This window comes from Sceloporus occidentalis, unplaced genomic scaffold (assembly GCF_023333645.1).
Source record: "Sceloporus occidentalis isolate IW3139 unplaced genomic scaffold, rSceOcc1.0.p SCAF_2, whole genome shotgun sequence".
In the NCBI taxonomy this organism is placed as follows: Eukaryota; Metazoa; Chordata; class Lepidosauria; order Squamata; family Phrynosomatidae; genus Sceloporus; species Sceloporus occidentalis.
Window position 1 is genome coordinate 67,599,693 of NW_028316982.1, and position 27,905 is coordinate 67,627,597.

Consider the following 27,905-nt stretch of genomic DNA (forward strand, 5'->3'; position numbering starts at 1 on the left):
GACCAGAGAACATATTCAGTGACCAGGGCCAGGTTTAGGATGTGTAGAAGAGCCTTTGACCTCACTTTAGAGGGTTTATAGGGCCTACAGGAGGTGTGATATTAGGCTTCTGCCTCCTACAAGGAACTATGTGTGCATATACAAACCTGTGGACTACATTTGCAAATTATTACAGACACAAACTACATGTGAGAATTTTTGCCTATGATTCCTCTTTCCTCTTGGATTGAACAGAATGATAAATATGCTAGGTATTTTTTTTTTTCTTACACAAAGAAAGGAAAATAGAGATCAGTGTGTGCTTTTCCTGGGTATTTCTTCCAAATTCCAAAGCCATTCTGACAGAACAACTTTTTGCCTCAGGGGGCACGGTACCACAGGTCCATTTCTGGCCTTGTCCACTATTCACTCAAGAAGAATTCCTCCTTAAGGTCTGGCTTGACACCACACTTGTGCCTTTTCCTATGGTAATTGTCACAGAAAATTACACAGCAGTGGTAGCTTGCCTGGAAATCTTAGGTGACACTTACTCACTACTTGATCTCTTTCCCTGGTGATCCTATAGTTTTCTCTGTGACAAGAACCAGACCTCCTGCTGTCATAGCAAACTTTGTAACTGGAGCTGTTTGACCCACGGCCACATAAACCTGCCTAAGAAATCTTATCTCTCTTTCTGCCCAGATTTTACCATACCATGATTGGTTTACGATTGGGCTGCAGCCTTAGCTAATAAGCAGGCCCCTCCTAACTTCTCAGGAATACATATTATAGCCAGATTATGTTTAACAAAAGAAACAAAAATAGTTTGCTTAACTTCTTTTTTACAAAAACTGAGTGCATGCCAGTTCTTTAAACAGTAGTTTAAGTTCCAAATTACGATTAGTCCTTTTTCACACACAACTATGTAAACTATTTACTTAATCAAGGCTGGGAAGAAGTCTCGTTATGTCAGAACCATAGGTTGAAATAAAGTGTTATCTTATGCCTGAAACTTGAATACCATGAATTTCTGGTGAGCAATGTGGCTGGGTGGGGGTAGTGGCCTGTGGTACCTCCAGGAAAAGAGGTAGGGGACCTTGCTTTTTGGTGGCAAGAGGAAAGTTGCTCCGGGTGCTCATCTGAACAAACCTATAGTTTTGCATTATCACCAAATTTTATGACTTGTATAGGATTGCACAACACACCAGGCCTTGCTGCTCCTAGGCTTTTTTCACCAACAGTGTCTACTAAAAAGAGCCAGGGTGATCTCTCATTTGCTGCTCTCACCACAGTGCACTCCTGTTCCAGTTTTAGGATCCTAACAATGTCCTAGTCATTTTGTGCCATAGGTGGCAGTCAAAGAATGACTGTCATGGCATTCTAGCCTGCATTGAATTGTAGACCTAACTTTTTCATTATGTTCAGTAAACACAGACTCCTGCTACAAGCTGTTCTCCCTGAGCTCCTGTATACATGCACCCAGCCACAAGAGGTATGTCCTGGGTGGGAGTGGTCTAATTATACCCTTAAATGACAATATTGCCATATACTACAGTCTTCGGGCTGTAACTTTAAAATTCTTCCTTCACTTTTAAAAGAAAATATTTTGAAAATTACCATTGAACCAGAATTTAGAGCTGTGGTAACCATGTGACTAAGCTTAACAACTGATTTCTGTGCCACCTATCAGCAGCAGAAGTGAAACTGTTACCACCTACCACAATGGAGTTTCCTGACTGGGATGTTTGTGGAAATGTCTTCTAAAAAACACTGGGGCCAGGGGGTCAGAACATAACACAAATTGCAGAAAGATGAAAGTGTTTTGAAGAGTTATTCCAGCCTTCAGAAGGTGTAGGTTTTACATGTAGTGATAGTGTGAATGTGGGAGTGTGACTGCTCAACTAGATGATCTCGTGTCTATGAAAGTAGAAAACTTTTGAGAGCTTTGTCCCTTTGGGACAGGGGTCGGCAACCTCCGGCCCGCGGGCCGGATGCGGCCCGCGGAGGCCTTTCGGCCGGCCCCTGACTGCTGCCGCTTCCGATTGCAGCTTTTCGCCGCTCCGGGTGCCGCCATTTCCCCCCAAAATGGTGGTGAAGTCTCGCACGACCTTCCCTGCCATTTGGGGGGGGGGGGAATGGTGGTGGCCTAGAGGTGAAGTCTCGTGCGACCACAGGAGGCCCGCTGCGGCCGCCGGAGCCCTCGAACAGGGCTCCGACGACGGCAGCGGGCCTCTGGGAGGCCAGTTGCCGGTGCTGGCGCCCTCCAAGATGGCCCTGGCGGCGGCAGGGGGCCTCTGGGAGGCCGGTTGCCTTCACTGGGGCCCTCCAAGAGGCCCCCGGCAATGGCAAAAGGGCCTCCCAGAGGCCCACTGCCGCCGCCGGAGCCCTCTTGGAGGGCCCCAGCGACGGCAAAAGGGCCGGCAAAGAGGAGGAGGCCCCCAGCGCTGGCAGCCCCCACCAGCTTTTTTGCCGGGCTCTGACGGGGCCTGGGGCCCTGTCAGGGGCCGGCAAAGAGGAGGAGGCCTCCAGCGCTGGCGGCCCCCACCAGCTTTTTTGCCGGGCTCTGACGGGGCCTGGGGCCCTGTCAGGGGCCGGCAAAGAGGGGGAGGCTTCCAGCACTGGAGGCCCCCGCCGGCTTTTTTGCCGGCCTTGACGGGGCCTGGGGCCCCATCAGGGGCCGGCAAAGAGGAGGAGGCCTGGCTCCCGAAGGGTGGAAGCTCTGCCCCTGACATGCGGCTCCACCCCCGGAGGGTGGAAGCTCCACCCCCAGCTTTGGCCCCCCAGTCGCCTGAGGGACAGCAACCCGGCCCCTACCTCAAAAAGGTTGCCTACCCCTGCTTTGGGAGATCTGCAGAAATAATAAAAGAGAGAATTCCAGCCTACTACATCTATCAGCAGTACACTCTATCCTGCATTGTGGCAAAAAATTTAATGTAGCCTGCATTTGTAGAGATGGTGATTTCCGAAATACTGTAGTACATGAAAAAAACCAGCCATTGAGGTGAGCCTGGTACTTACCACAGCTCATCTTGGTAACCCACCCATCTTATCTATTAACTTATGGAAACACCCACCTTGTCCATTTGCAAAGGCAGCTCTGACAGTTTGACTCCTTGAACATAGATGGTTTGGCCAAGTCAAGTTCGAGCAGCTGGCTGTCTCTGTATATCATAAATGTGATAACCATTTGGTTATATGTGCTGGTGTTAACTGATCTGGTCCTTTAACATTTGTTATTGTGTGCTTTCAAGTCATTTCTGACTTATTGCGATCTTATCACAGGCTTTGCTTGGCAAGATTTGTTCTGGGGGTGAGGGGGAGGGTTAATATTACCTTCTTCCGAGGCTGCAAGAGTGTGACTTGCTCAGTGTCACCTAGTTGGTTTCCATGATTAAGCAGAAATTCAAACCCTGGTCTACAGACTCCTAGTCCAACAGTTGAACCACTACAACACACTGGCTTTCCCCCATACATTTTAGTAATCAATTCCAGGTGTTGTAAGCTATACTTCAGAGGAAGGAACTGGCAAAACCATCTTTGAGTATTCTTTGCCTAAGAAAACCCTTTGAAATCTGTAAGGTCACCATAAGTCAATAGGTGATCTGAAGGTGCGCGCGCACACACACAAAATGATATCTCTAGTATTTTTGTCTCTTCATAATTTTTTGTAGCTACTAGTCTTCCACTTTTATCAGGAATTGTATTTTAATTGATAAACAAACTTCACCACATCATCTAGAATCTTCAATTACAGTAAGTACAGATCAGTTGATACAATTTTTTTTGTAACTTTTCTGGTTAAATTCAGTAATCAAAATTCAGTAAATAGCATGCTATGGAAAAGAAAAGGCATTATATTAAATGTTGTGGCCTGCACAAGCAAGTTATGCATATCGTGAACAAATTTTATGTTTTAAATTGGCTTATTGTTCTCCAGGGAAATGCTTCTTCTACTTCGTGGTCTCTGCGAAGCAAACAAATGGGTTATTCTGCACCTGTGCAGCATTTCCGGATCCTACTGGAATTGCTAGGGAAGACTTTTTGGCGGTAGCTCTGCCCACCGTCTATATAGGCAGGAGGTCTTCCCACCTTTTCTCAGTTGCTGTTGTACACTGCATGAACAGCTTAGGAACCTCACTTATAATCACTCCTTCCTTAGCTTTCACTTTCGTTTACTGTGTTTGCTCTGATTTCATTTGACTGACTACTCATTGGATTGTGATTTGGACTTGGTTTTGGACCCCTTGACAATTCTTTTTCTTCGTCCCTCAGCTTTGGTTTAAAGATGTCTGCGCACTCTTTTAAAAGTGCACTGAATGTGGGACAAACATCCCAGCACTTGACGGACACTCCTTGTGCTTCTTCTGCCTGGGTGAGGGCCACGTCCCTGCTTCCTGCCCTCAGTGCATGGCCTTGATCCTGATCACTCCTTTGTGGCCGAAACAGCCATGGCTCGCCCCCCTCTCCATCACTCCAACAGCCAATTCCGGCCTCTGCCGCTCCGTCTTGACCTCCTGACCCTTCACGACAGTCGGGTTCACCACCCCAACGTGGACACTCTCCGTCTTGTGGCGTGGTGGATTCACCCCTGAACCAACTCTTTACCGATCCGAGAAATCATCCTGGCTTCCCGAAAGCCTTCCACTCAGCGCTCCTATGCCCTCAAATGGGTTAAATTTTTGGCTTTCATGGCCTCAGCGGGACTCACCTCTTCGGAGGTCACTGTCTCTATTGTTTTGGACTTTCTCCACCACCTCTCAGCATCCAGACTCTCCATTTAGTCCTTAAAATGCTACCTCGTGTCCATCTGTGCCCACTTCCAATTTTCCGGCCACTCATCCTTTTTCAACAACCCGCTCGTGAAGAAATTTTTCAAGGGCCTAGCCAATCTAAGACCGCTGGCAATGATCCCAATCCCCGCTTGGGACCTCCAGCTCGTCTTGTCAGCACTCACTACCTCACCCTTTGAATCTCTGGCTTCCTGTGATCTCAGGCTCCTCACCTGGAAGACAGCCTTCTTGGAAGCCATCACCTCAGCACACCGGACATTTCCTTTCTACCAAAGGTTGTGTCCACCTTTCATCTCAGTCAAGACATCATTCTTCCAACACTAGCCCCGAACCCGACCACCGACACCGAGCGCTGGCTCCACTTTTTTGATGTCAGGCGGGTGCTAGCCTTCTACCTTGACAGGACTTTGTCCTCTCGTTGTTCTCCCAGACTTTTCATCCGCTATTCAAACCCCAAAATGAGGCTTCCAGTCACACCTCAACGTTTCTCCAAATGGGTGACTTCCACAATCTTCTTCTCTTATGAGATTTTTGGGAAGACTCCGCCTGCTCAAATTTGAGCCCATTCCACGAGGGTGGTAGCTTCATCTTCAGCCTTCCTCTCTGGAATTCCCTTGGAGGACATTTGCAAGGCTGTGGTATGGTCACAATCTCTGACCTTTATCAAGCACTATAAGCTTGATACCAGACACCGATGTGAAGCAGCCTTTGGCAGAGCTGTTCTCCTTTCCGGAATGCACTAAGGTTAGTTGGCACCTGTCAAATAACTGACACACTGTTTTTTCTGGTTTAATAATTTATTTATTGCCAGGACACTTCCTCCTCCACTGAAGAATAAGCTTGTCAGTCTAACCCATTTGTGTGCTTCACAGAGACCACGAAGAAGGAGGACAGGTTGCTTACCTGTAACTGTAGTTCTTTGAGTGGTCATCTGTGAATCCACACAAATCCTGCCCATCCTCCCCTGTGTCATGTCCTTCTCTCTTCCTTGTCTGCTCTCACGGCGGACCTTTTTGGAACTGAGAAAGGGCGGGAAGACATCCTGCCTATATAGAGGGTGGGCAGAGCTACCGCCAAAAATTCTTCCCTAGCAATTCCAGTAGGATCCGGAAATGCTGCACAGGCACAGAATAACCCATTTGTGTGGATTCGCAGATGACCACTTGAAGAACTACATTTACAGGTAAGCAACCTGTCCTTTTCTCAGAAATTTTGTTGTTGCTAGCCTGAAGAAACTTAAAAAATTGATTTCATACAGAGTTGCCCTCCTTGGTAGATGTGCTACACAATTCATTTGTTGTTGTTTTTAATGGTTTTGTTTTAACTCCTTTTTAATTACATTACTATTTTTTATGATATCAGTTTGAGAATTTTTTTCTCTTTTAACCTTTGTAAATCACCTTGAGTCCCAGCCAGGGAAGGATATAACAACAACCATAACACATTATTTTCTGGTTTGTTTCTTGAAATTTTTGCAGACTGCACTAATATTATCCCTAATACGGTGCCATTATAGATAGTTCTGCCGAAATTAGTATTGACTATTGGTTATACGTAGCCAGTTTTTGAACAGAAGTTTTCATCATTTCAAAACTGCATTTGATCTTCATAAGGGGTTTTTTTGAGTTCTGCTTTTACTTTTCTTAATGCATGTTATCTTCCAGAATTTGTATGAAATCATAGTATCATAAAGTTGGAAGAGACCACAAGGGCCATCCACTCACAATCAAAGCATCCCCGACAATGGCCATCCAGCCTCTGTTTAAAGACTTCCAAAGAAGAAGACTCACGTACCGTAAACGGGAGTTGCAGCCTCACTGACCTCCTCATTAGGACACAGTGTTTTGTGACTGCCCAGAGATTTTGAGCCATTCCATTCTAAATAAAGAAGAGGTTACTCTCCAGATCCTATTGATAGACATAGTGCATAGGAAAATGTAGTTATGGCATGTTCCAAGATGATGACTTATGCTATAGTACCAGTCAAGAAACATTTTCGCCTGATCCTATGATGCTTGTGTCATACTTGTATATTCACTGTCAATAACTGAAACGTATACTGGGCCCTTGTTATCCACTGGGATTGGGTTCCAGAATCCATTAGTAAAATGGTGTCCCTTATATAAAATGGTTTACTATTTGGAATTTACACTTTTTAAAAATATGTTCAAGCCATGGATGCTTGGATCTGTGGATAAAGAATCTGTGGATATAGAGGGTATCTGAAAATATGAGCTCCATATTTCAGAAGATGAACTGATGGCTAATATTTAACAGAGCTGCATTTATTTATTGGGAAAATACACATATAGACAGGTTTTTACTTAAAATTATTTTCTTGTGATAATACCAATTTTAGATTGTGTGATGCAACATAGAGCAGGAAAAAAACAGATTTTTTTTAACATGAAAGCTTAGAATGGTGCAAACCCATAGTGTATTCTTCACCATGTCCTCATTCCAGCAATTGCCATTTCCAGATGGTTAAGTATTTAAATATTTGAAGGGATGTCATATTGAGGAGGGAGCAAACTTGTTTTCTGCTGCTCCAGAGACTAGGACCCGGAGCAGTGGATGCAAGCTACAGGAAAAGAGATTCTATCTCAACATTAGGAGGAACTTCCTGACAGTAAGGGCTGTTCAACAGTGGAACACACTCCCTCGGAGTGTAGTGGAGTCTCCTTCCTTAGAGGTCTTTAAACAGAGGCTGGATGGCCATCTGTCGGGGATGCTTTCATTTAGATTTCCTGCATGGCAGGGGGGTTGGACTGTATGGCCCTTGTGGTCTCTTCCAGCTCTACAATTCTATGATTCTATGGTTGAACAGTGAACGTAAACAATAACATCAGGCACTTCCTTTATGTTAGAATTGATTGGTTTTGGCTTGTACTCACAGTCCTACTGGGAACCCTGTCCAGCTCTGTCCCTATAGGCTCTCAGTTACAATTTTATTGCTTAAAAATACACTAGTGGTCTTCAAGATGGCATACATTGGTAATGGAACTCCAGACATTCACTAGGTGGCAGCATTTCAGAAGTCTTGACAACCTTTTTGTTTGGTAATATTGGAGACTTGTGAAAGTTAAAGATTAGCCCACATACTACTGTGTAAATTAGAGGAAGTCCAAAGGCTTATGCTATAAAAATTGTGTGGTGCATGCTATAACAGTGTTGTTTAAGATCAGTTGTTCATGTAAACATTTATAAAATCTGCCAGCTGTTGAGTGCCTGTCCTCTGAGTTGCTTGCCTTTCCCAACTTTTGAACCTACATTCTGAATAAAGGGGCAGCTGTTTCTGCTGTGACATTTCTAAGGATTGGCAAAAGCACTCTGAAACAAAAGACTTTCTGATATGATAGTAATGCAGAAGGTAAAAACGCACTGCTGGGAGTAATGAGAAAAACAGGTGGATTCCTCAATGTTGCTCTTATTATTAGTTATTCCCAACAGGACGAGTTAAGATACAAGGCACATGTATAAAGACATGAAATTCCTTACAAATTCAATCCACTTAACTTAAGTTAGAACTGATATATGAGTTGTGTATCTAGCAACAAATGGATCCCCCCCCCCCCTTCTGCTGCATAGGGCAACTTTGAAAAGAACCAGAATAACTGTTCCTGATTGTGCAAAAGATTTTAGGAGGCTAGAAGGTGCTGCAGAAATGGGAATATTTACTAACCTCCAAATTCTTGCCCTCTAAGAATACTCCAAATAATGTATTGTACATTTTTCCTTACATTTATCATAGTTATCTCAGTGGAGCCATGGAACCAAATTATAGCTGTAAAAAGTGAAGAAAATTGTTCTTTGAGTACACATTCATCCACAAGTGAACACATGATAAATTATGCAAAATTGCAAGCTGATAGTAAATAAAAAAACCATTGCTGGCCATTTGATTTTGTACTAGTGAGGAATTTCAGAATATTAACAGAGAAAACATATATATGTATGTATGTATGTATGTATTCTGAAATTTCTCACTAGTACAAAATCAAATGGCCAGCAATGTTTTTTTATATGTGAATGTTTTAAATGCTAAATATAAATGTTATTCAATATGAGTTACAAAATGCTCCAGGAAGTTGGAAAAGTTCAAAGACCCAGCTGAGTTTTCTCCCTCTTCACCCTTCCAGCCTATTTTTTCCCTTTCCTTTCTCTTGTATTTACTTTTTGTCCAAACTGAATTAAGTACAGTGAAAATAAAGCTAGGTCATGAGAAACAAAAACTGAAACTGGCAGTTTCCATGGGCTAATGCTTATGCTGCCAAGACTGCGGCAAATACTTTCTCTCTAAGCAAAGAAAGAGGCTGCCATCTCTGAAAACTGTTTTTGAAACCACTGAACTGTAAGCCCCCCCCCCCAAATGTTCACATTTGAACTATCAAATGCTTTGTATTGTTCTCATGTCACAGAATTTTCCACACCAGATGTGAAGCAAGTTTAAGCTTTCTGCTGATCTGTAGGCCCTTCCTGGTAGCTTCTTAGCCTGGGATGTCTGCACCAGTGTTTTTGAAAGAAGAATGAATTAGGACCGAATAACTCTATGCCTGATTGCAGGACTATTTTGTATTAATGTAAGATCAGCATAAAACGAGGTAGACATTCATTTCAATGCTGTGCAAAAGTAGATTCATTCCTCTTTTTCTTGACCTCTTTGCATTCATCATGATGATGGGGAAAACACCCAGAGAATCCTTTAGCTTGAGTCCTTAGCTGGGGATGGTTTTCCCATCCCTCACTTACTGGCTGAGAGGAGGATGCATGGAGGGTCCTGAGGGACATTTCTCCCTATAGGCCCTACTGCTGTAAAGCACAACAGTGTGGAAGTTGCTCTCTTTGCTTTTTTGTGTGTCCCATTTTCTCTGCTAAAGCATGAGCTGAAAATATTTGCCTTTGGGGTCTTAGCAGGAATTTTTTACTGTAACCAGACTGGCTTTGGACACAGGTATTTCATCTACTTCATGCTATATGAAATTTCTTCCATCAGATTTGCTTTTTTGTCACAACTGGCAGGGTGTGAGCACTTACTGCCAGTCATTGAGATACTCCCAGAGGCAACATGGAGTGAGGAGACCTCACTCACATTCCTGTTATAGGCTGAATATCTCTTATCCAGAATTCCAAAATAGTCCACATAGGTTGCTGAGATAGTGACACTTTTCCTTTTTGATGGTTTCATTCATAAATTTATTAATAATATTATGTATAAAAATTACCTTTAGGCTGTGTGTACTGTATAAGGTGTACACAAAGCATAAATGAATTTCATTTTAAGATTTGGGTTCCATCTCCAAGATATCTTAAAGAAATTGCAGTTCTCAGCAAGGCCTAGATCATATCTTCCCAGACATGTGAATCAGATCCTTGAGTTATATGAAGGCCACAACAAAGAATCATAGAATTGTAGAGTTGGAAAAGACCACAAGGGCCATCCAGTCCAACCCCCTGCCATGCAGGAAATCTAAATCAAAGTATCCCTGACATATGGCCATCCAGCCTCTGTTTGAAGACCTAAAGAAGGAGACTCCACTACACTCCGAGGGAGTGTGTTCCACTGTCAAACAGCCCTTACTGTCAGGAAGTTCCTCCTAAAGAAAGCAGTGAGTCCAATGTGATGTCACCTCACTTACTTAGATGATGCATCTCTAAATGTGACATGAGGTTACTATTCTATCTTCAGTAAATGAATCCCCCTTGAGCATCACTACTGGAGGAAGTTACCTGAGAGGTGTGCTATGGATACTTTTCCCAGTGTGTCCCTTAGCTTTATTTTAGTGCAGACTTGTTTTCATTGATTCAGTAAACAATGATCCAAAGTAATACCAAAACACAATGAACCAAGTATGGAATAAAAGGAATTGTGAAGACTAGGAAACAGAGTACCCTTGTGAGGTACAAAAGAGATGGGGGACAGAGATGTATCAGAGCAGAAAATGTATATGTATTGAAAGTTTATAATAAAATAAAAAATATATAATGAAATAGCAATTATTGTGAGGCTTTCCAGAAAAGAGGAATAAATAAGAGTAGAGATTAATTGGGAGTTAGATGCAATAAGACTTTAGATTTAGAGTAATGGAGAAACCGAACTTTCCCTGAAGACATGTATGAAGCTGTGACTGCCCCATTCTCAAAAAACATCTGCCATCCAGATTCAAATTCTGATTTCAAGCTGTGAAATCTACCTGTGGGAAGGTAGCATTAATTATTATTATTATTATTATTATTATTATTATTATTAACCTTTATTTATGAAGCGCTGTAAATTTACACAGCGCTGTACATACAATCTTTTAGTTTAGACGATTCCCTGCCCTCGGGCTTACAATCTAAAAAGACATGACACAGAAGGAGAAGGGAGTGGTGGAGGGAAAGGGTAAGAGGTCCAGCAGTTCCTCTCTACCTCCAAGGCCTGGACCAAGGCAGATGGACTGGAGGGAGGGCAGTTAATCTGTTAGAACTTCAAGTTGTAAAGCCTGTGCTAATAGCATTCAGTGGAAACTAACTGTATGCTACCTCCAGAACAGTGGCAGGTATATAGAGTAAAAAAAACAACAACTTGCAGTTGGGAGAGACCACAAGGGCCCCATCCAGCCTAACCCCCTGGCATGCAGGAATACACAATCAAAGATGGTCATTGAACATCTGTTTAAAAATGTTTCACTTTTAAGAAACTCCCATCCATTATGAAATCTCTCCTCTTTTAGTGTTCCTAACCACAGGATCCTGCCCAGTATTTCCTTAAATTTATTGAAATCAGCTTTCTTAACATGTGGAATGTGTGTCTGACTATGCTTTGCTTCCCTTTTCTTCTGCAGAAGAACATAGTCAGTTCTACCTAAAGATCCCACCACTTTCACCCCATTAACCATGTCATCACTGTTGGTTAGTATCAGATCTAAAATACGTGATCCCCCTTGTTTCCTCTTCCATCTTCTGGACAGTGAAATTGTCTGCAAGACAGCTGAGGAATATGTTGGACTTTGTATTCTGGACAGAGCTTGATTTCCAACAAATACTAGTATAGTTGAAATCTCCCATTACTACTACATCTTTCTGAATGTTTGGTCATCTGTTCCAGGATGCTGTAATCCAAGCTCTAGTCTGGATTGGGGACAGGCGGGGGATTTGTGCTATTACCGGAACCCTGGGTAGCCTCTGAATAGTGTTTAGTGGGAAACAACAGTATGAGTCATCTATTCTCCTAATGTCTTTTTATGGGTAGTACAATGTGGGTAATACACTGGTGCACTAAATAATCTGTGGACTGATTTAGCAGGCATGTTCTTACATTCCAGAATAAAGGATTCTTCTGTTCTAGGATAAAATGAAGGCAATTTATGTGTTGATTTGTATAGAAAACATATCTTCCAAGGCATAACTAAACTTGCATAAGGACATAAATAACACAGGAAATTAAGAAGAAAAATTATTCAAGTTGATGCCCACCACTGTTTCTTGTGGTAGGGGATTAATTTAACAATGTGCTAACTAAGGGCCTGAACAAACAGGCCAAAATAAAGCTGCTTCGGGTCACTTTGGAGGCATGCTGTTTAAATGACATACGCATCTTAAGAGGCCAGAAGCTGTGCCAAAGCTGCACTCCAGTCCTTAGGACTGGAGCATGGCTTTGGTGCGGCTTCCATCTTCTTAGGACGCATGCAGCATTTAAACAGCATACCTCCAAAGTGACCTGAAGCAGCTTTATTTTGGCCAGTCTGTTTGGACCCTAAAGTATTTCCAATAGTATATCCTGATTCTCACACAGTTAAGCCTTATTAAAAGGAGCCCTGGTGGCACAATGGTTAAATGCCAGTACTGCAGCCACAAAGTTGTGAGTTTACTCTCAGGGCTCCAAGGTTGACTCAGCCGTCCATTCTTTCATAGACTGGTAAAATGAGTACCCAGTTTGTTGGGGAATATTGGTTTACAGACTGCAAACCGCTTAGAGAGTGCTGAGTTCACTATTAAGTTGTATAGATATGTAAATGCTACTACTGCCATTGGTATTATTGGATTGCCATAATATCTTTCTTCATCTTTTCTCCCTATCCACCATCAATGTATAAAAACTTACAATGTATGTACCAGTCTGTCTTTTTTTCCTAAGCTAAAAAGCCACAATAATTGTAAAATTCCTTCAATGGGAATTGTTCCAAGCATTGTATTCTTCCAGTTTCCATAACTGGTCCAAAGTTGCTTTTTAGAGAGGGATTTTAAAGAACAATCTGTTATTTAATGTTGTTGTGCATTTGAAATTTTAATGTCTATTTGCTAAGAAATAAATTGCTGCTGGAGTTGTTTCCTAGTAAATGTGCATGGAAGAGATGTATTTTAAGTATATAAAGTGCTAAAGAAATTCTTTGTAATGTTCAGTAACTGCTCAGCATTATAAAATATTCAAAGGAAACTGAATAACCACTTCATTTTTTAAAAAATCAGAAAACAAGTGGTTTTAGGATTTATGTGTATGTTTGAAGAGCAGCTAACCTGAGAAACATTTGTAGCAGTAGAGCTAGCGAAGTGATTGAGTTTTTCTGGGGTTAGGTGAAGCCAACGATAAACAATAAGATTTGAGTTCCTTTACTGTATGTAAGAAATCAAGAATCTCTATTATTTGAAAGCCAGCTGGAGTTGGGTAAATGACCATAACCAGGGAGTAAAACAGCCTTGCTGATACATCCCTTCTTTGCTTAATCTGTCTCTGTGATTAGTTTCATGAAGTACTTGAGAACAGAGCAACTACTTTCATGGTAGATGCTGAAACAGAGTTCCTGAAAGCTTGTCACCTGATCAATGGATGTTTTGTAACAAATGTACTGCTCTCCTGATTATTTGCCTGCTTTTGTTTGCTCAGTAGGCAGCCAAGCTTAAAGAAAAACTTTTACCCTGGAGCAGAGTAAAGGAAAAATGTTTGGGGAGGGGAGAGAGATGAAGTATGCTGAGAGAGGTGACCTATTACTGTTGACTGTCAGTTTATTTGCAGCGCATACACACACACACACTACATTACATTACATTACATAAGCTATGGTTTTATTGTATATTTTTACAACATTATTCCCTCCCACGTTTATTTTTTGTTTCTCTCTCTTTTACAGTGAAGTTGCAACTGATTGTCTGTGAGCTATAAGCAATTTCTAAATTATAAAATGTTTGCTTCTTAAATCCCACAGTTTCTAACAGTCATCAAGGAAATGAGCGCACACTTACTCAATTTGTAAGAATTCCAGAATATAAATATAAAATCATAGAGTTGGAAGAAACCACAAGAGCCATCCAGTCCAACCCCTGCCATGCAGGAAATCTAAATGAAAGCATCCCCAACGGATGGCCATCTAGCCTCTGTTTAAAGACCTTTAAGGAAGGAGACTCCACTACACTCCGAGGGAGTGTGTTCCACTGTCGAACAGCCCTTACTGTCAGGAAGTTCCTCCTAATGTTGAGATGGAATCTCTTTTCCTGCAGCTTGCATCCATTGCTCTGGGTCCTAGTCTCTGGAGCAGCAGAAAACAAGTTACTGTATTTTCTGGCATATAAGACTACTTTTTAACCCAGGAAAATATTCTCTAAAGTTGGGGGTCGTCTTATATGCCGGGTGTCATATTATAGGGCAAGTGCTGAAAGTTCCGAGCTGGACTGGAGAATCTGTGGTCACCACATATGGTGAGGGGAGCCCAAAAATGGCTGCGGCTGCAGGCGATCGTATGAAAGCAGCTACCACTCTGATAGTCTTGGGGACAGGGAGCAATGGGTAGGCAGGGATAGCTGATCAATCCAAGCAGGCTTTGTATACAACAAGGTTTCCTGCTAAGGACCTGCATGTCATAAGCATTTGAATTTAAATTATCATATTGAAATCAAATCTGATGTTTTTTAAATTTTTTATTTGGTGTGCGTTGAAAGAGGGGTAGTCTTATACGGTGAGTACATCCCAAACTCTATATTTTAACTGGAAAAGTTGGGAGTCGTCTTATATGCCGGAAAATACGGTAGCTCCCTCCTCAATATGACATCCCTTCAAGTATTTCAACAGGGCTATCATATCACCTCTTAACCTTCTCTTCTCCAGGCTAAACATACCCAGAAACCTAAGTCATTCCTCATAAGGCATGGTTTCCAGACCCTTCACCATTTTAGTCACCCTCTTTTGGACACACTCCAGTCTCTCAACATCCTTTTTAAATTGTGGTGCCCAGAACTGGCACAATATTCCAAGTGAGGCCTGACCAAGGCAGAATAGAGTGGCACTGTTACTTCCCTTGATCTAGACACTATACTTCTATTGATGCAGCCTAAAATCGCATTGGCCTTGTTAGCTACTTGGACTCCTAGATCCCTTTCACACGTAGTTTCATTCAGCCAGGTGTCCTCCATCCTATATCTGTGCTTTTCGTTTTTCCGCCTTGAGTGCAGTACCTTACATTTCTCCCTGTTGAATTTCATTTTGTTAGCTTTGGCCCAGCTTTCTAGTCTATTCAGGTCATTTTGAATTTTGATCCTATCCTCAGGGTATTAGCTACTCCCCCTAATTTGGTGTCATTTGCAAATTTGATAAGTAATCTCCCAATTCTTTCATCCAAGTCATTGATAAAGATGTTGAATAGCACTGGGCCCAGGACAGAGCCCTATGGGACCCCACTGGTCACTTCTCTCCAGGATGAAAAGGAGCCATTGTTGAGCACCCTTTGGCTTTGGTCAATCAACCAATTACAAATCCATGTAACAGTTGCCTTGTCTAGCCCACATTCTACAAGCTTGTTTGCAAGAATGTCGTGGGGAACTTTGTCAAAAGCCTTACTGAAATCAAGATATACTATATCCACAGCATTCCCTTCATCTACCAAGTTGGTATTTTATCAAAAAAAAGACATCAGGTTTGTCTGGCATGACTTGTTTCTCTGAAACCCATGTTGACTCTTTGTGATCATGTTATTGTCTTCTAGATGTTCATAGAATCATAGAGTTGGAAGAGACCACAAGGGCCATCCAGTCCAACCCCCTGCCATGCAGGAAATCCAAATCAAAGCGTCCCCGACAGATGGCCATCTAGCCTCTGCTTAAAGACCTCCAAAGAAGGAGACTCCACTACACTCCGAGGGAGTTTATTCCACTCTCGAACAGCCCTTACTGTCAGGAAGTTCCTCCTAATGTTGAGGTGGAATCTCTTTTCCTGCAGCTTGGATACATTGTTCCTGGTCCTGTTCCCTGGAGCAGCAGAAAACAAGCTTGTTCCCTCCTCAATGTGACACCCCTTCAAATATTTAAACAGGGCTATCATATCACCTCTTAATCTTCTTTTCTCCAGGCTAAAAATTCCAGCTCCCTAAGTCGTTCCTCATAGGGCATGTTCACAGACTCTCTGTTTAATGATCTGCTCTAGAATCTTTCCTGGTATAGATGTCAGACTAACTGGACGATAACTGTTTGGATCCTCTTTTTTTCCCTTTTTGAAGATGGGGAAAACATTTTTCCCTCCTCCAGTCTGCTGGGACTTCTGTTCTCCAGGAGTTCTCAAAGATTATTGCCAATGGTTCCAATATTATATTTGCTAGTTCTTTTACTACCCTTGGATGTAGTTCATCTGGCCCTGGAGACTTATATTCATTTAGGTTAAACAGGTATTCCTGTACTATCTCTTTACTTATTCTGTGCTGAAATTCCCCTAATCTGTCCTCTACTCCATTATCCTCAGGTTGAGCACCCTTTGCCTTTTCTGAAAAAAATGAATCAAAAAAGGTGTTGAGTAACTGCCTTTTCTCTGTCCTCTGTTAGCATTTTGCCATTTTCTCCACACAGTGGCCATATCGTTTCCTTCTTCCTTTTGCTGTGGACATATCCAAAAAAACCCCTTTTTATTGTTCTTAACCTCTCTAGCAAGCCTAAGTTCATTCTGTGCTTTAGATTTTCTGACTTTACCCCTACACGTGCTCGCTATTTGTTTGAATTCCTCTTTGGGGATTTCCCCATTTTTCCATTTCTTATATATGTTCCGTTTAAAACTTAGCTCATTTGAAAGTTCCTTAGTCATCCATCCTGGCTTCTTGAGACATCTCCCATTTTTCTTCCTCATTGGAATTATGCCTTCAGTATCTCCCTTTTAAGAAACTGAACTCCCTTCTCTTTTAGTATTGCTGACCATATACAATTAGTGGAGCAAGTCTACCTGCTCTGACTTGGCATTCAGTCATGTTTCTGCAGATAGTATGCAAATCATGCTAACTACCTACAAGAAAATATGTAAAGCAGAATACATTTCCTGGTGCTGTGAAAATTTCCAAACCCTTAACACTCCTGGCATTTAGAAAATAGAAAAACTGTAGTAACAATTTAGTTCTAGTATAACCAGTTGAATGCTAGTACATGAGACAAAAATGAATGAAAGAAAAGAGTAAAAGAAATGTGGACACTATGAGAGAGCATATTTTTGTTGCAAGTTATAGTGGCATAGTGGTTTAAATGTTGGACTCTAATTTTGTGAGGCACCAGCACTCTGACAAGAGAAGGCTAAAGACCCTGCAAAACTACGAATCCCAGGATTGCATAGGATGGAGTTACAGCACTTAAGTGATGTCAAACTGCATTATTTCTACAGTGTAGATGCATTCGAGAGCCAGCATGGCATAGTAGGTTGAGTGCTGGACTCGGACTCTGGAGACCAGGGTTTGATTCCATGCTTGGCCATGAAACCCTACTGGGTGACCTTGGGCAAATCAAAAGCTTTCAGCCTCAGGGGAAGGCAACGGCAAACCTCCTCTGAACCAATTTTGCCAAGAAAAACCCATGATAGCTTTGTCTTTGGGTCACCATAAGTTGCAAATGACTTGAAGGCACACAGCAACAGCAACAACAAATTTTTCTTCTCAATTTAATGTTGAAAATTTAGTTGACACAGAAAACAGTTCAAAATTGTGTCTATTTGTTTATGAGGTAATCAAAACAGAATCAAATCCACAACGAATCCAGAAATAAAAATGTATAAAAACAAACAGATGTTTATGGCACACAATGTATATATTATACTATCCAAGAATCAAAAAAGAAATTTTTTCAAAGATTACCTTCTCCCATCCTTCTAAAATATAATTTTCAGTTTAGACAGTAGTGTGATGTCCAAGTTATAGAATATCTGTCAAACTTTTAGATGTCTTGCTTTGTGTCTAGTAAAGTACAAGATTCGCTATTGGTCAAGATATTAGCGATAAAATAGATTCTGAGTCTTTGTATTACGGTGTGTAATAGGTCATAAGAACTATTAATGCCAAATATGATCTTTTATCTTTTCTAAAATAGGTTTCTAGTGTTTGTTGGCTAACAGTGTGTTTTCAGACATTTGCAAAATGTGTGTCTGTTGCATTGTCTCTCTTGAAACTGCATTTGTCGCTTTCTTGTATAGATCTTGTACAACTTATATATTAGGTGTCATTTATATATTTTGAAATAATTTGGTTAAATTGGAGGAAATTTCGTCAAATTAATTGTCAAGATTTGTTCTAAAAATAATAGTTCCCTCCAACAATTGACATGTATTCTTAACATATAATATATTAATCTCTCTGGATATTTGAGGAATTCAAACATAGTCAAAGATATATTTCCTGATGGCAATAATGGATACTCAGGCCCAAATCTGGCAAGTTTAAGGTGGCATTGGGATTTTTTATTGTGCATCATATGCACTGTTCTTAGACTATAGAGCTCTCTAACAATGGAAGCCACCTGTTGTCATCTTTGCAGCCAGTGAGCTTTTTACTTAGATAGACATTTGTTAATCAAGCTCAGTGGCTGTGAAAGATGCTTCTCTGAGTCACCCATATGGATATTTTGGGGAGATTCTCAGTAAGAGGCTGTATGCATAGGCTAAAAAGCCTGTATTCCCCCCCTCCCAATGCATGGCATTGTCCTGTTTAAATGACACAGACCAACAACCCTAGGCCAGACAGACTGGATGACATTCCAGCAGATCTGGCCCAACCCTGGTCTTTAACCCACTCTGAAAAAACAGGTGTTTGCCATCACACTCTCTCTTCCACAATAGCCAGTAGACCAGATGGATGCACACTCCCTTAACTGCTGGCACCACCGCCACTATTCTACTTGCAAGCCCCAGTCATGGGCTTCTGGCTTGTGATGATGAGAGGGGGTACCTGGCCCCATTTTTGCCCTTATAGATGGCAGTGGCATCCTGCATGTAGAATGGCCACAGAGAGCCCAAAGTGAAATAGTTTTCTAGCTCCTACAAAAAGAGCAGTTTAATCAAATTATTACTTTTGAGTCCAGTCAGTGCTAGAGTTCCAAGGCATCAGTGCCCTCATCCGCCTGAAGAACCTCAGGATGATCACCATCAATAGAGATCTTCCATTGTTGAGAAGAAAGACTGATTTGCTACCATAATTCTACATAATATACATTTCCATGTTACTATCATATAGTCTTAGTGCTGCTTCTTTCAATTCACTCTGAGGGGTGATAGTACTTATGCACCAACTGCTTTCAGTTCTGTAGCAGTGGGGGCAGATGATTCTAGTGACTGAACAAGAGGAAAACAGGGAGCTGAATTTTAAAATTCATGGCACATGTATACCACCTCACCAATCCCTTGTTCTTTGGTGATACTGTATTAACTATGAGCTGTTAAATACCTGTGCAGGCTAATTTTCTTTCTTTTTCTCTGAGGCTGAGAGAGTGTGCCTTGGGTTTCTCCTGAAAGTCCCTCCCGGAGGCCCCACCCCCGGGAACACACACACACACTGGAAGCCTAAAGCACTAGGTGACACCTGCTGCAGGAACACCACTGAGTTTGGGCACTCAGTCTCTAAAGGGTTTGCAAGCACTGAGTTAGACAATCCTTTGCTTCTTTATTTCCAGCTTTAACTTTAAAATGCAATTAATTATCTGGCTGAAGTGTATAACTGTCTCAGAGGAAGACGAGCCATTGTTAAATGTTGAGACAAGTCTGTTTTTAATAAAAGTCACAGAGGAAAAGAAAACTGTTCTAGCAGCTCAGTTGGTCTAAATGGGGAAAAATTGTGGGGTGTGATCATATATACAGATTTATAACAAAATATTCTGGTTGTCCCCCATTGTAGCAATTGACAGTTTGGCCTTTTGATGAAAAATAGATATATTTTGTGGATTGTAGTTTTTTGAATGTAGTGAAAAGTGGCTAAATAACTGAACAGTTATTGACATCCTGCTAAAATGTTATTTCTCTCCTCCCCTGTTTCTGAATCTGCTGGCATGTGGGGGAAGTGATAAAAGGGATAAAAGCTCAAATGCTTGTTTTATCTCATAGGAAAAGCTACCTCTTTTGTAATAGGACTTGTCATGTGGTTACATATCCTAATTAATTTTGTAGAGATGAGAGGTTCAAAGGGTAATTAAATTGAGTTCTTCTGCTATTAACAGTTGCATAACTGAACCTAACAATCATAATTGGAAACTATGTAATTGATTTGAAAGGAAGTAGGAAAAAACCCAACACTCCTAATATCCTAGAAAAGTCCTCAAAGATAGCAGATTGTTTAATGAATACACTAGTCAGAAATACGAAGAACGAGGTAAGTCTTTTGCGGCATATTTGTGAAAAAGAAATATGTCACATTAATGTCTACTAGTTCAGATATCAGAAGCCTATGATATAAATCTCAACATGACAGTAAATTGTATATGTCAGGATAAAAAAGGCCTGTTATTGTAAGCTGCCTTGAATCCTGTCATGGGAGAAAGATGGGATATAAATTAATAAACAGAATAAAATAAATTCAAAGAATGTGAATTATTCAGAGTGCAAGAGGAAAAGTTTTCTGTGCTGAGCAGGTAACAAAATGTTTCACACAGGAGAAAGAGGACAGTAAGCAATATGGAGATAGAGCAAAGGTAAAACAAAACAATATACATTTATTTCTGTTGTAAGTCTTTAAGCATAGTTAAAGTGTAGGGACTAAATCTGTTATCAATTTCTGTCAAAAATGTTTATTAAAATGGAAGATGTAAAAAGAAGAGGAAGCCCAAATGAAATATTAATCTTATTTTAATGATTTAATAAAAGATTATTTAAAGGTTATCAGATACAGTAATTAGAATTTTATTCACTAGACTTGATGTAGGTGGCCCTATAGGAAGTGTCTAGTTCAAACACCAATCAGATGAGTTCTTTTAAGCTGATGCAGTGTAAATTGGAACTTGTATTGCTATAATTAAAATGCTCAGAAAGTCCAATAGTCCCTTGTTAGCTATTTATTCTGGCTTGTGACTTTCCATCTCAAATGGCCTTGCCTGGCAAAGCTATACTGTGTAGTCTCCTGGATGAAGCTCTATCAAGGTAACCCTCTATTGTACTGCTGTGCCATGGTGAAGTCCTGGTGCCAGCATGGAGAGGCTGGTTCTTTCACTCAGCAGTCCTCTTTAGCGTGTGTAGACTGTGGAATGAGCTAAATAGGTTCAAGTTCTAATGTGCAAATTTAAAAAGGAATAATTGAAGTGCAAATTTAGAGAGTACTTAGGCTGTTTAATCTTCTCTTATAATATTGACACATCCAATTGAAATAAAGGATAGCATGAGAACAAGGATATCACAGTACATAAGGTTTCCTGTTCCTTGGGGGAACTGTCATTGCTGTTCACATACTTGTATTGTTATTATATACCTTCATGATGACTGATTTATGGTGCCCTTATCACAGGCTTTTCCTGCCATTATTTATTGAGAGGAGGTTTGTCATTGCCTTCTTCTTAGGCTGAGTAAGTTACCAAGTGGGTTTTCATGGCTGATTGGAGATTCAAACCCTGGTCTCCCAGAGTCCTCATCTAACACTCAAGCCACTGTACCATGCTGGCTCTCTTATAATTGCATGCATCTTCCTTTTTTACACTATTGTCACTGTACAAATGCATTTTAAAGTAACAGACTGGAACTAATGACTTCACAAAGGATTTGACAGATTATTTGAGTATGGCATTTATATCTTCAGAACAGGGTTGCAAGGAGGATTCTCAAAAATCTTTAATTTTTCAAATTTCAGTAATACATTCCAGCATACAACTCAGGAATTAATTGCTGTAAAGAAATTTGCCACTATTAGAGTGAAATAAATGCTGTAGTCAGCATGTTGAAGAAATTGTGACTCTGTAGTATGTCCATTGTAGTTGTTTTTCTACATCCTAACAAAATGTGGAGTCTTAGATCCAAATTCTTCAAGAGAAACAGAGGTACTACAATGATGACAAGCCACAGTTTAAAAACTCTTTAAGTAGCTAGGAAAGGGGAGTTTAAAAATTTATAATTCTTTGTCAACACTGATAACATCCATTTGTTAATACCGTCTAGATTACAGGAGTCCAACATATGCCATCATAACCCACTTTTTTGGTCATTGCAGAATTCTGTTCCAGTAGCACAATGACCAAAATCTCACACACACTCTTTTTCAGTGTGACAGTCCCCTACCCATGTTTGTGGCAAGTGGGGGGAGCAGGTCCAGGTCCATCTATTTTCCTTTTGCAGGATGCATAGCGGCAATATCATCAGGGACCTGGGAGGTCCCTATGGATGGATATTGCAGTGTGTCCAACTAAAGGAAAATAGCTGAGTGTATCTCTTCTGCTCCCTGTTGTTTTGGACTCACATGAAAATTGATGTCTTGGAAGGGCAGCCACACCAAAGAGATGGAATTGGAGAGTTGCACCAGGAGATGCAAGTCAAGTCAAATTTCTCAGTTTTCCCCAATAGTAGATAAATATCTGTGTGTGCTAGTATGCACCTGTGTAGCTACCATGGGGAACTCTATTTGGGGTTTTAAATCATGGTCACAGCCCCAACTCATGTATTTAGTATCCTTTTATAGTATACCCTACTAAGACATCTCTGTGCAACCTGAGCATAATTTCATAATTCTGTGCCTTAGTTTGTGCCACTTTATGAATTGCTAATGTCTGTATAAAAGTATTTATCTTAATGTACAGAAAAGCAGTGTTTTCTTATTAAAGTTGTTCATGTTCACAAGAGCTTCGTGCTTTATAGATGTGGGCAAAAACCATAGCTAATGATGTATGTACACTACCTGGTAGGAATTAAAAATTATATACAAATTGAAGAAATGACATATAAATAAGCTGTGTGCCAGCATTCATGCACTATCATGTTCAGTACAGTGTGTGTTAAAAGACAGTTAACATGAATTCTAACGTTTCTACAATGTGATATTTAAAATCCAAGCTGTTTCTTCAATTTCAGCTGGAGGGGGGGATCTCTGGAGTGATACCCAGGTGGAGGCAACCGAACTATATAAACATACTCATAGCTATAGTTCAATAAAACTAATCATATGTTCCTTTCCCAATATCTGAACAGTTTTTGATACTGTTCAGGGCTTAGACACATCTGATGGCCTCTTGTGAGCTTTTAGCAGCAGTTTACAGGAAATAAGTGTTAAATTCCACTGAAACTACTAGCTAACTTGAAAGTGATGCTCACAGAAGTGTGTGCATTATAGAGTCACAATTAGAAATTGTATATTGTATCAGAAGTCTGCAAACTAGGTTGGTTCAATAGCCAAACCTTTTTTGTGGTCATGCTGCCTCCTTTGCCTCTCTGAACTTCCATAGTCTGGAAACTACAGAGAACTTACAGGCAGTTGGACCTAACTCTTTCTTTAGAGAGAAGTAGCAAGGCACTTAACTACTCTTTTCATTCTTCTAAGCTAGCAAAGAGTTAAATAAGGCCCTATGGTTACAGTACACAGGATTTGTACAAATGGGAGAGGTCTTGTCTCTGTGCCAAGCTTCAAAAAAGATGTTCAAATTTCCCATTGTTTATGACACTCCACAGATTACTATTATGTTAAGAACTCAGGTTAGCTGGACACTATGGAGAATTCTGAGAGTAGATGAGGTCATTCTCTTGTACCAAGTACAAAGATGCTCTTGTTTTTAGGCAGTGGATAAATATGTTGAAGATTTTATTCCAGGGAGAGGCAGTCATCAGGGTCATAGTTATGGGCTAGTGCAGGCCTACATAACATATGGCCCATGGGCCACATGTGGCCCTTCAAAGCATTTTTTATGGCTTGTGGGGATGTGGAGGATATAGGTTTTCTTCCTTCTGCCCAGCCCTCCTCCTCTTCCAAAGGCACTTCCTCCTCCCCCAGGCATCCAGAGCCCCATGTGCTGGCTGTAGTGATGGCAGCACTAGCAACCACCCAGGGAGATAACAAGGAGGAGGAGAAGGGGGTGGCTGGGCTCCACTTTAGTGTGACGTTCGGTTGCTGTGCCTGCACTGCTGCCATCCCAGAAACCCTGAGCAGGAAGAAACAGCAGTGGAAAGAGAGGTCTGTTGAGTAGTAACAACAAAAGTTAACAAACCCACTGTGGCAATATTGGGGGAGCCAGCTGGTGGTTCTATTGGACGAGGGAAGAAGTGTCTGAGAGAGAGTGGCGAGAAGGGGAGAGGAAGAGGGTCAAGGGGCTTTCCCACTCACCCTTTCCTTCAGTGCCCTCCCTGGTGGTTGAGACCCCAAGCTGTCTGCCCCAAGAGGCACCAGATCCAGGCTGGGTCCTAAAAGCAGCATTTTGTTGTTCATTGCCTCCAGGTCAACTTCAACTTATGGCAATCCTATGCATTATTTTTATGTGCCTTCCAAATCATTTCCAACTTATGGTGACTCTGTCATACCATCCTCTGAAGCTGAGAGAATGTGACTAGCTGAGCTCACCCAGTGGTTTGAGAGGGGATTCAAACCCTGGTCTCCCACTTAATGAACAAACAAACAGTTTCATTTATATACTCCTTCATACTGAATCAACAGTGTCTAAGCAGTTTACAACTGTAAGCTAACTGCCCCCAACAATCTGGGTACTCATTTTAGCAACCTCGGAAGGATGCAAGCCTGAGTCGAGCTTCAGCCCTTTCGCTGGTATTGAACTCGCAACCTTATGGTTTTGAGTGAGTGGCTACAGTACAGGAATTTAACCACTGCACCACCAGGGCTCCTTTAAACCTTTGCACCACCCTGCCTTTCCTAGTGGGGTGTTGTTGTTCTTTTGTGCCTTCAAGTTGCTTCTGACCTATGGCAGCCATCAGAGGACACCACCTCACACACACACCTCATGTCCTCTGAGTCTTGCAAAGTGGTTGCCAGGTGGGGCTCAGAAGGCAGCTCCATCCCCCCACCTATGTGTGGCCCGAAGAGGTCAACCTATTTTAATTTTGGCCCCTGCCTAATGCTAAGTTGTGCAGGTCTGGGCTAGTGGATGGGGACCATGGACACCCATTCACCACAAGTGTCCTTCTGTCCAGGAGCAGGGATGGAGTGGCCATTTATCTCACTGGGTTATGCTGTTCCTGCTGACATATTCACTTCCTTGTGGAAGACATATAATCTATTTAATAATTTATTTACAAATACTACACCTCGCTTATTTTTCATTGACAGTGTGCTGGCCACCCTCATTACATTTTAACCACCTCAACCCAAAATTTTTGACTTTGGGCCTGGACATTCAGATTTTAGGCCTCTGGTTAAAGAAAAACAATTCAACAGATGTGAAAGTTGCCCAGCATTTAGGCAGCCCCTCTTACATGTGAATATGCTTTGATAATTGTTGTGTTCATATTACAGCTCAGGGAATAGTAGTTTGCACCAGACATTTCAATGAGTTGAAATATTTTGTAATCCTGCTAGTCAGCATTTGATAAACCTAGTCTGTAACATAGCTAATAGTTCTAGAGAAGATCATGCAAGCAAACTGAACAAATTGTCATAAAATATTAAGGCTTACATTTAACTCATTAATACTTCCGTAGATTTTGGATTTATTTTAGTATATTTTAATGTGTTACAGAAAGCTAATTGTCATTTTTAAAACGTATTATTATACAACTTTTCTCTCTCATCTGCTACTGCCACCTCTGATAGCCAGCACTGAATTTCTCCTCAAAACATGGAAGGATTCTGGGTGCATTTCTGTCTCATTGTTTCTCCTTAGAATGACAGAAGATTTTATACATCCATACTTGATAAGTTGATTTGACGGCTTGTTTTTAAACACCATTAAATTTCTCCTGACTTCTTATTGTTGCAGGTGAAGAAAACAATACAGATTGAAGCATGAGTGCTGAGACAAGCCAGGGGGTAATCACAACCCCTCCACCACCAAGCATGCCTCACAAAGAGAGATATTTTGACCGCATCAATGAAAATGACCCTGACTACATCCGTGAAAGAAATATGTCTCCTGACCTCCGGCAAGACTTCAACATGATGGAACAAAGGAAGAGAGTCACCCAGATACTGCAGAGTCCCGTGAGTTGGATTCAAAGGGGAAAGGAAAAACAACAGTGTTTCTTTATTTTTGGAGACTTGCGTCTTATGTATTCATTTCAAAACTATGTATAAAACTAGAACAAATTGAACAAAGAAGTGAAACCTCCTGGGCTGCATCACAGCAAGAGAGAGCATCTCAGGACTTTAACCTTTCATGAGTGGATAGTTTGTACAGTATTTGTTTGTACAGTTTTCATGTGCGAACAAACAGTCCTTTATCTGGAGTTTCCCTTTTTTTTCTCTCTTAGTGCTATGCTTCATTAACACTGCACAATAGTAGCTTCCCAGCTACATGGCATTTGATTGCTGCTTAGACACAAGGAAAGAGTCTGGGGGGAGGGGGGAGTCACCAGCTAGATAGAAAGTGTTGGAACATTTACATGCAGATCGATGTTTTATCCTTACTTTGCATTCTGTACACAAATATTGCTTCAAATGCCTTCACATGCTTTGGTTTGCTGGAAAGGATAAACCATATTTTACATTCTCATTTAGATAATGTTTTAGAGCACCAGCTTCATGTATACTCCTTTGCAAGTTCACTGCATCTTGCCGTTGCAGTCATTGCAACTTCAGCTCTTTCAGGAATCCAAGACAAAATCTATTACAGATCTTGTTATACAGCTTTTCAGTTTTGTACATTATGTCTGATCATAATGCTTTGTGCCATTGGAATTGGGCAGCCTACCATAAAGTAACATGCAGTAGATCCAGCCTGGGGTAGTGGTAAGAGCATTGAACTATGACTCTGGAGACCAGGGTTCAAATCCCAGCTGAGCCATGGAAACCTATTGGGTGACCTTGGACAAAGCATGCTCTCTTAGCCTCAGAGGGAGACAAAGGCAATCCCCCCTGAGGAAATCTTGCCAAGCAAACTTCATTATATGGTCACCTTAGGGTTGCCAATAGATGGAAGCAATTTGAAGCCACACAACAACCACAGTCTGTTTAGACTGCAGTCCTGTGTATGCTTATTTGAGTGTGTCTCAGGTCACTGTGCTTAAATGGACAATGGAACTTCATGAGACTTGATTCCACTGTTAAGGTAGCATCTTTATGTGATCATTTTAAACACTGAACCTTACTTCTGTGTTAAAAGTGTGCCACACTTTAAATTGTGCCAGGAAATGGACTGGCAGCCAGTTAAGGTGTTCCAGCAATGGAGTTGTGTGTCCTTGTAGTCTGCCCCAGTTAGCAATCTGGCTACAGTGCTTTGGCCCAGTTGAAGTTTCTGAACACTCGTCAAAGGCAGCCCCACTTAGAGTCATGGGTCATCTAGAATGATAGAGTCACTTTACTGATGACAGTCACTGGTTCAGAACTAAAATATCTTCCTTGCCTTGTGGGGCAAAGGAGTAATAAAGTTTGGTGTCGTCCACATAGTATGTCACTGAACCCCAAAACTCTGGACAAACTCTTCGAGCAGTAGGAGTGCTGATAAAAAGATATACTTTTAGCAGGAAAAAGAAAAAGAAAAAAAAAGAACCCTAAAGGCACCAGGTCCTGTCTGATCTTAGAAGCTAAACTCCAATATCGGCTCTCGTTAGTACTTGGATGGCAGTCCATCAATTAATACCAGATGCTGTAACCATATTTCAAAGGAAAAAAATGGCAAAACCACCTCTGAGTATTCCTCACCCAAGAAAAACCTATGAAATTTATGGGGTTACTTTAAGCCGACAGGTGACATAAAGTCATATTCACGCGCACATACTTAACAGAGAGAGAGATCAGAGGATCATGGCAACATGCATAAGAAGCTAACAAATGTGCTAAATATATAGACTGTTTGTATACATGGTGGGCT

The 27,905-nt window shown here is 41.3% G+C and overlaps 1 protein-coding gene across 8 annotated transcripts in view; it reads left to right on the forward strand.

Moving 5' to 3' along the window:
- ADD3 (adducin 3) overlaps nt 1–27,905 on the forward strand; it is a 156,588-nt gene that overhangs the window by 95,676 nt on the left and 33,007 nt on the right. For 7 of the 8 annotated variants that reach the window (XM_089509852.1, XM_089509854.1, XM_089509851.1 and 4 more), the window contains one exon: nt 25,857–26,077. In XM_089509852.1, the coding sequence (XP_089365978.1) occupies nt 25,883–26,077 (195 nt within the window). In that variant the 5' untranslated portion in view covers nt 25,857–25,882. Of the gene's footprint in view, nt 1–5,365; nt 5,514–25,856; nt 26,078–27,905 lie in introns of those variants that run through there. The other variant, XM_089509855.1, reaches the window with a different exon arrangement.